At 49.9% G+C, this 9,363-nt stretch overlaps 1 protein-coding gene across 1 annotated transcript; it reads left to right on the top strand.

Annotated features, from left to right (window-relative positions):
* The first annotated feature begins 287 nt into the window (after positions 1-287).
* LOC114689207 (rho GTPase-activating protein 10-like) lies at positions 288-8,702 on the top strand. The gene is made up of 3 exons (XM_028863588.2): positions 288-466; positions 1,834-1,925; positions 8,028-8,702. The coding sequence occupies exons 1-3, from the start codon at positions 411-413 to the stop codon at positions 8,114-8,116; spliced, it is 237 nt and encodes a 78-aa protein (XP_028719421.2). The 5' UTR covers positions 288-410; the 3' UTR covers positions 8,117-8,702.
* Positions 8,703-9,363: the final 661 nt, after the last annotated feature.

Genomic DNA, 9,363 nt, shown 5'->3' with positions numbered 1-9,363 from the left:
GGCATCTTTGTAAGGAAAGGGTTTATTCCAGATTCACTCATAGTCCAGCATGGAATGGAAGTCAGGGCAGGAACTCAAAGCAGGAACCTGAAGGCCGGGAGTGAAACAGAAGCAAAGTTCATGGAAACCAGCCAGGACACTGGAAATGGCAGTGGGTTAGACAAGATCAGATCCCCACAAACAGAGAGGACTCTGTCCTTGGTGGTATGAAGACACATGGGTGCTGGCATCCTGGCCATTTGGCTCGGACTGTTGTATAATTGTTGTTACGAGTATTCATGGCATTAATCCTGTCCTTCAAATGTGTCCTTAGGCCAAGCCATTCCCGGCCGTCTACAGTGCAGTGGCTAAATCTGCAGTCTCCAACCACACCAAGCTCCAACCCAGAGGGTACCTCTCCATCACCCAGGATGTCCCATCTGCCCCTCTCTCCTGCTGCCTCCATTGTAGACAAGCTGCCCGAATGGTACGTGGTTTGGGGCGTGATGTGGAATAAGGTGGTAGCACAAAGAAGCGCCTTGACAGCCTTCTGCTAGAGCATGCCTGTCTCGATCCCTTGGCATCGATAGCTAAGTTCCAGTCAGGGCTGTGCTTCGTCTCAGAAGCAGGTGAAGCACTCTTGATACTGTGGAGATTGGCTTCAGGACTCCCACATCTGTCCACTCTATCTTCTAGTTGCTCGTATAGAATGATTTTGTATTTACATCTGACCTACACTCATCCTCCTGTATATTTGAAGTCATCTGTAGGTCAGTTTTAATACCTAATAATGTGTATGCTGTGTGAACCTTTACTACACTGTATTGTTTAGGAAAGTTATGGGAGGACTGGATGTGTTGCACAATACAGATCCCCTCCCCCTTTTTTTAATACTTTCAATCAGTGAGTGGTTGAATCTGTAGATGAGGAACCTGTTGGCTACTCAGGGCCAATTGCAGGTTTTGAGAAGAATTTGTAGTGCATGAGCCTTGTTGGGACCTGCTCTCCCTTTTCAGTCCTTCTTATTTATTTATGAAATTAGGAATATTTATGAAAAAAGAATTTCAAAAATTCTTTGCAAGCATTTTTATATGCAGATGTAAAGCAGACTCTTTGTTGAAACGGAAGGCAGAGTGGATGTTGGATATGTTGACTTCTGTGGGCATCTTATGACCAGTTTGTAGAAGAGAGAGTAGCAAGTCACAGTGCCTGAGCATCAGCCGGCAGAGTTCTTACGTCTCCAGGGAGAGGCAGCATTTCTTTTTTCCTTGGCTTAGATCTGGCCAAGTATGGCTTTCACCATTTCCCATTGTGCACGTCTCTCAGGAGGGCTCAGAACATGTTCTCACAAGTTAGGAGATGCTGAGCCTTGTGTTCATTTTAAGGGGCCGAATGGCCTAAATAAAGACCTACCAGGGATGGCAGCCCTTCCAGTGTGCTGTGGGAACTGTAGGCGGCACACATGGACTCACTGGGAGCAGTTTAAAGTGCATGTGCCTCTTCCTCTCTCTTCGCTGATGTACAGCTGAAGTACTCAGAGGTAAACATGTCTTGTGCGTTCTACAGTGCTGAGCCCTGGGATGGGACACTCCACCAGGCAATGAGGAGACTCTGGTGAAGTGGTTCACTGACAGCTTCCCGGGGAGACTCCCGAAGGGAAGGTTTGTGTTGGAAACCCATCATTACTTGAAAGCCAAGTGCTACTGCTCTGCCTGATGTTCATGGCCCTGACATTTCCTTTTCGGAATGTACTTCCCCACTGTTGGCATGTAAATGAGACTTGGGAAATGGGGAGGGGGCTGTGAGGGTTCTGTCTTCAGTTTTCCATTCAAGCCTTCTGTGTTCTCTCTGCAGCGTTATCAATCGCAAGGCCCGTGCCGTGTACCCCTGTGAGGCAGAACACAGCTCAGAACTGTCATTTGAAATAGGAGCCATTTTTGAGGATGGTGAGTGCTGCCACGAGCTTTGTGGCGGGAGACATTCTGTCTCCCCTTAATGTCCGCACAGAGAGTGCCAGCCACTGTTTGTGGCCATGCTTTGACACTGGCCTTTGAGATGAGCTGCAGAGCTGTGTGTTGGTGGCGGTACAGTGTTTCTTCTTCTTCTTGGCCAGTCTCCACCCCTTTTAATCCAGCAGTCCTTCATTCAGGTCGCTCTGACGGTGGCAAGAGGCCGGTACCACTTGGAGTTGAGTGCTTCTGAGGTGCAGCCTTTGCTTTCTGTGCCGCCACCATCCCTCACCAAGTGGAGATGCTTCGCAGCACCAGTGAGGACTCAGAAATCCAAACACTTGGCCTTCTCTCTTCTGTACCGTTCTCGTGCTTTGCGATTTCCTGCCAACTGGAACAGTGTGCGCATCTTTAGACTTTACATTTTAAATAAGGGTGTGGATTTTAGTTGAATGTTTAATATTCATACACAGACATTTAGGAGCTAGGCCTGTTTTAATATTTCACAAATTTCTCCTCTGGTTCAGTGAATATATTTTCCTCCCTTGCTCTTGATTTCTTCCCTCTCTAGTCACACTCATTATGAAATCCATTGGTTGCTGTGGAAACGGTGATGTTGAGTGTGGGGGGAGCTCCCCAGAAGAGTTCCTAGGAAGCAGGGGAAACCTTGGCTGCTGGGATGGAATGGCTGATTAGCCAGAATGTTTGGAGTCTATGGAACACATCGCCACAGCGCATTGTGGTAGTTAGAAGTGCAACATTTGATGAGAGTTGTTGTATAGAAAGCAAGTTGCTTTATTTAGAATAGATTCTGTGTGTGTGCTGTGTGCTCCTAGAGCCAGATTCCCGATAACCTCAGAAGACAGCAGCAGTGCCCTCTCACGAGATTTTTCTTACACACCGAGATATTAGATAGAAGGATAGAGAGGGGAGAAACAGAAACACAGGGTAGCCTCGGGAGGGCCTGGAACATTATCCACCGGCCCCTCTGTCTCTTCTAAAGGGCTGTTTATAGGAATGCCGAGGGGGTGGAGTAAAAGACCTCTCCCTAGCTCAGCCAAGTGTAGACCCTTCCAATTACCTAGTAACCATGCACATGGTCAAGCAATCCTGCAGTGCAGCTCTGCTGGGTAAAGCAAGCTCAGATCTCACTAGGAAACCTCTGTGGGCTTCCACAATAAGTAGTGCTCAGGGGTGTGTAAAGATGTGAGCAAGACGAATGTATTCCCATGTTTGCTGAACATTCTGAGCTTCAGACTTGGATCTTTGACTAGTGTCCTTGTGGGTGAGAAATGACCACATTTACAGGCCACACATAACTCTAGCAAAGGTGATGTCTCCTCTTTGTATTTCTTTTATGAGAAAACTTTTCCACAACTTACTTCTGAGTTTAACTGCCTTTACATCTCTTGGTCAAAATTGGGTCAAATATTTACTCAGAAGTTGTTACTCTGAGGAATGGGTCAACAAGAACCACATTAGGTTCATAGCACTTGCTTTGGGCACACAGCCATGACACCTGTGTCTCTCTAAACCAAATCTGGGTCTGCCAGTGTAGATGGAAGACAAAAGAAGGGTCAGAAAGCAGCCAGCCCAGGAGGCCCATGTTCTCTACCACCAAAGTCCCTTGATGACTTTAAAAAAGGATCATAGAATATATATATATATACTCATACATATATGTACATAGAGATAAGCAACACACACACACACACACACGGGCAAAGAGCAGGTGGCAGTGCCTTGCCCCTTCACTTTCTCTGGAAACTATAAGTGCTCTGTGTACCAGGATTTTCATCCCAGTCTGCAAAGATGTATCAGGGTGATTCAGTGAGGTTCAGGAGGCTGAACTTTGAATACTGTGGGCATTTGGGGTGAACATGCTGGTGACTACTGTGCCCTACAGGGGCCATCACAGTGTGCTGCAGATACGGTTGCATCTAGCCAGGTTATGTCTCCCTTGCGCATGGTGCCCTGAGTGCCGGTGGCCAGCTCTTTCTGGCATGCTGGCTGGACACCCAGGGCACCTTAGTTGTTCCTCAGACCCTCCCCCAAGGCTGTGTATTCCCAAAAAGGTCTGCTTGGAATGCTGGCTCTCTCTCCTCCTGTCCTGTAGAGGCCTCATTTTCTGTGAGCCCTGTGTCTGTGGTGCCTCCCCAGCGTCCCTTTGTGGTGCACATGAGCTCAGAGGAATGTTTTCAGAGGTGGCGCAGCCTGCCCAACTTAGGAGCGGGTCCGAAAGGGCACAGGAGGTTGAGGCCCCTAACTAGGGTGCAGCCCTACTCTATGAATAAACACTATATAAACAGCATTACTGTGTGCACTTGCATCTCCAGGGCCTGGCTGACCTCTCAGTTGCTTGGAAGCAGATATTTGCTCAGAATATGTCCGCTCTTGGAAGGGTGGTGGGTTCTTTTCTTCTGACAAGCAGCGTGAAGTGGGACAGTGCGGCAGGGCGTGGGTCCTTTCCTTTTGTGGAGCCAGCCAGTGTTTACAGCTCACCCTGCAGCAGTGTCTCCAGGAACACTCCCTTGCTTTGACCGGCAATCCTTAACACCCTGACAGCTAAGATAGTTTTCTTCTGCTCACATAATGGTTTGGAATCTTCTACCAATCACAAGGACCCCACAGTGTAATCCTTTTTTGTACTGCAGGCAATGACAGAAACCAGTTTATGACAGTCAGAGGCCTGATAAGTCCCCTGGGCTTCACTGTTCATAGGGCTTTGGAAAAATCACAAGCAGGGACCTCAGACCGGTGTGTGGAAGGGAAGGGACCACTAGTGAGTATGCGCTTTGTAACTCCTCACTTTCTCCTCTTATTCTGAGGCTGTGGACTTAAGTTATGAATTCCAGTTCTGGGATGAAGATGTGTTTCTGTAGCTCTGAGAGATGTTTTCCATGCTCTGCCAGGAAGTCTGTGCTCACTCATGTGGTCTCAGGGCAGCCAGTATTCCTTTAAAAGCCAGGAACCGTCCTCCTTTCTCTGGGGCTCACGAATCCCAGAAATACACTTGTTGACAGCGCTGATAGTCAGGTGTGAAGTGTGGTTTGCCCTGGGTCTGCCCACGGGACCGTAGGGCCCACGAGCACAGGGTTTTCAGGAACTAGCCCAACACTCAGTGCTGAGGCCAGTGTGTTGGTTGTATGCCACATGTAGAGGCAGTGTCTACAGGCAGCAGGTGTGGACCATATTAACCCTTAAAAGCCTCTCGGAATTGAACTTTTAAGGTCTGAAGTACATGGATTAATCCTTGAAATGCTGTTTGGCACCCTCGGGGAGGGCCTGCCAGCTGTATTCCTAATGTGGGAATCACAGAAAGTTGTTGGGTGCCACATTAGTACATGCAGTGTGATGCTGGGTGAACTCAGAAATCAGCAAATGGGGGTAGAGACTTGTGGGACAAAAGTATTTTAACTAAAGCTTAGGAAGGAGAATGAGAAGTATGACATTTGAGCCCGTGGTCTCCCTGACGAGGGGGAGGGTGTCGTGGGAGACAGAGGGGAGTCCTCAGACCCAGCTTGCATGGGGCCCACGTTGGGCTTCCTAAGCTGAGCTGAGTTCCTAGTGTTCTCTTCTGCTGAAGGCTCAGTTTTTAAAATCTTTGTCACAGGTAATGGTTGACCTTAGGTTAGACTGTCGAGGCCCAAGACTCCATTCTGGAATGGATGTGGCTTTGCAGAAAATGTTGGTGCTGGTTCCACAGTCACTGTTGTCGTGGGACAGGATGGTAAGAAGCACGGTGACATACCACTTCACACCCACTCCAGCACTGGAGACGGAGAGAGGGAACAGATATCGTTGGTGAGGTCATAGAGAAATGGGAACGGGGTGATAGCCGTGTGGAAGATAACAGTGTGGCTACTCAAAACATTAGTAATGGAGGCAAGTGTGACCCAGCAGTCCAGTTCTGAGAATACACTCAAAAAGAGGAAAGGCAGGGGTTCTTGTATCTGCTGTTGATAGCACTCACGAGGACCCCAAAGGTGGAAGTGACCAATTGCCCATCAGCTGGCAAGTGGATGAACAAAATGTAGTGTGTCCTTAGTGTACACTTAGGAGTGTAAACAAGCTGTCTACAGAAAGTCAGACCCGTGGGTGGGATTGAACCTGAAGATATCCTCAGTGAAATAAGCCAATTCTAGAGGGACAAATAGATGATTCCATTTATGGAAACGAAGGATAGAGGTCACCAGAAAACTTAGGTGCAGAAGGTGGCCCATAGGAAAGGCCCCTAGAGAATGGCAGGAGACGGAGCCCCTGTGTCTCCTGCCATAAAAATGGAAGCACAGCTGCCTTGCCATGCAGCAGTTAGTTTCCAGGGTAGGAGACCCTTTGGAATCAACTGCCAGCTCCTTCTGTCTGCCAGAGCAGCTGTGGAGTGGTGCCTGCCAATGCTGGCCCTGCCCTGAGGTGGTGAAGGAATTAAAGAATGAACAGATACTTCTGAAGTTGCCAGGGATGAGCCTTGGCAAGCTGTGGGGCCTCAGCTTGTGTTTACACTCATCCAGGACACCGTATGCAGCAGGTGGCACATCCCGGGGGCGGGTGGCTTTGGTGTTGAATCCAGTCCTTTCTCCACACTCTGGTGGCATTGCCAGTATAGTGTATGGACGAAGCCTTTACAAAGTGTCCTTGGTGACAAGGTCAGGGTAAAGGTCAGTGAGGGGCGAAGAAAGTGAGTTGGTGCCTGCTGTTCACCTTGAAAGCACACCTTACTTCACTTGCTCATTTATTGCAGAGACCGTGTGAAACCCTCGGTTAGGTACCAGGGAACATGAGCTCTCAGATGAGAACTTTCAGCTGTAATCTAGACTAGGAGCCTCACTCTCTTAGGCACACATGGAATGCGTAGGGGTGAGGCCCCTCATCTGTCTGGAATGGGGGCAGAGCCGTAACTGGTGTTAATCTGTACTGCCCATTCATGGCTGGGGTGTAGACTATTTAGGACCTAGGGAGCAACCAAGTAGAAGCCTTAAAGCTACTTGGCAGATGGAAGAAAGTGTCAGAAGGCCATGGTGATGCAGATAGCAGAGTGCACAGGAGAAAACCAACGGTGACCTCATTGAAAAGGACAGTTAGCACTGAACCATCATGGTCTCCACACGAGTGGGTCGTGAATTACTCAGTTGCAAGTGGCAATCACAAAGCAGTGGAATAAAGAGTCCATCACGCCCAGAGCCAGGAAACAGGGCTTCACAAGACGGCAGTGTGAATACCTGCACCCAATTTTTAGTTTAGTATAAGATAATTCCTGTGGGTTGTGATCAAAAGCTGCATTTCAGAGCTGGTTTCTGGGTTGTTCTGTGGACAAGTACTGCCCCCTTCCGACAAGGCATGTGGCTCTGCCCCGGCCATAATTGGTGCTTCAGCTGGGGTCCCTTAAATTCTTTTGTATTTGATACCAAAATGCTAGTGTACTGACTTGAGCTCTGTGTCTTCTGATGTCCAGTCTGACCCTTGTCATGTGACCGTCACAAGTATGTATTGACACCGCCAGTGTGCTGGGCACTGTGCTTCACTGTGTAAGGCCCAGGCCTACCAGGAGCTCCCCTCCATGTGGGCATGAGATGAGTGCGGCTAATTCCCGGAGTGGCTGAAGCAGACCTCCCTAAGGAGCAGCTATGCTCTGGAACCTGAAGTGGAGGAGTCACCCGGTGAAGAAGTGGGAAAGCGCTCTAGGCAGCAGGCCCTGTGTGTGCCAGGGCCCTGGAGTTGGGGTTCTCTGGTTGACTCGGGTGAACTGGTTGATAGGTAGGGAGTTCGAAAGACTGCTGGAGTGCTAGGAAGGGCCCAGTAAACTTGGTTTTGACTTGAAGCAGGGGAAAATGTGCTCTGCTCTGTGCACACTTGGTACACCATGAACTAGAAGGAGCAGGATCAGAAGCTGGGGGACTAGATAGGGGAGCTTTGTGCTTAGCAATCCCGGGCAGAAGCCATCAGTAACTGCCATGGCAGCTTTGTTATTCAAGGCCCCAGAAGTGACCCTGCTCTCCACTGACTGCTCCATGGTTGAGCCTACAAGAAACCTTGCAGCATGGTGAGTATCAGGGACAAGGACCAGGAGCAGGCTTGTAAACATGGTCTCTTCTTTTTCAGTTCAGACCTCAAGGGAACCTGGCTGGCTGGAAGGGACCCTGAATGGCAAGAGAGGGCTGATTCCACAGAATTATGTCAAGCTGCTGTAGCTCCTGGCCTCAGGGGGCTCCCGCTGATCCTGGCACCATGCACCAGCCTGGGAACACCACCAAACACCACCATCACGCTCAGGAACTGCACATCACCACAGGCACTCCAGGGCTGGGGAGGGGGTGGACTGTGCAGACGTATGTGTAAGGAGAGCATCCTCAGCACAGGTGGAGTGGATTCTCACCTGGCAGGCACTGGGGCTTGCGATTTTTAATTCTCCAGCCTGTGGAACGGGGAGGGCAGGGTGACATCACTGCCAGGCATGGAGGAACCCAGCTCTCCATGTACCTGCTGTTGAGTTTTCATGAGAACTGTGCTACTCTTGTATTGTATGTCCAGGACACATGTGGCCTTGTGGGTACAGGGGAGTTGGTCCCAGCCTGGAGAGAAGCCAAGAGAAGCTTTTCAAGCCTTGCCTTCCTGCCTGCCTCCCCGGCTCCCCGGGCCTTCTCACTGGAGCTGCACCAAGCTCACCTGTGTGCTTACAGCAGTCTTTTCCACGTGCTCACCTGGGTGCTGTTTGCCCCATGCCACCTTGTTGCCACAAGGCCCTTCTGTAAATGAAATAAAATGTAATTTACTATTTGGTGTGTCTGGCCTTCTATGAGGGAATGCATTCCTTCATTGGTGATTCATGGTTTGACTGTTATGGTGAGCAGACCATCAGAACCTTGTTATTTGTGGCAGGGAAGGGGGTGGTGTTTCTGAGATGAAAGCCCGGCGTTGGGAGCTCCAGTCTACTGCATAGGCCATTTCCCCAAGACACGGTGTGTGTAACTGGTGTAAACTGGTCTATGGTAATGTGTGGGTGAGTTGCACCCACACAGATGGCCAGCCCTCCTGCCTGGCTTTTTGGGGCACATCTCTCTCATACCACCCAACACGGCCTTGCCTTCCAGGTCTCAGGGTTGAATTCCCCATCTTGATGAAGCCAGGCTGTGGGAAGGGCGGGCTGAGAGCTCTCCTCGCATGGGATGCCCTAGTCTTCCCCGTTCTCCAGGTCCCCAAGTCCAGGCCCAGGCATGGCCAAGTCCTGCGTCAGAGGGGCTCCAGGAGGTGGGCTGCCGACGTCCAACCCACATGAGGGTCCTGAACGTGCCTGAGTTTTCTCTTAAGGATTTGTCAAAAGAAGGATGTTGTCTTGTCTCCCAGACTGACTCTGGAGCCTGCTGCTCTGCCAGCTAACAGCTGTGGACTCACCTCATGTGGGCATCAAGTTTGGATCTGGGATGTCCCCCAAAGGCCC

This window comes from Peromyscus leucopus, unplaced genomic scaffold (genome assembly GCF_004664715.2).
Source record: "Peromyscus leucopus breed LL Stock unplaced genomic scaffold, UCI_PerLeu_2.1 scaffold_1574, whole genome shotgun sequence".
Taxonomy (NCBI): domain Eukaryota; kingdom Metazoa; phylum Chordata; class Mammalia; order Rodentia; family Cricetidae; genus Peromyscus; species Peromyscus leucopus.
Note: the sequence above shows the minus strand (reverse complement) of the source record. Positions and strands in the feature narration are given on the sequence as shown.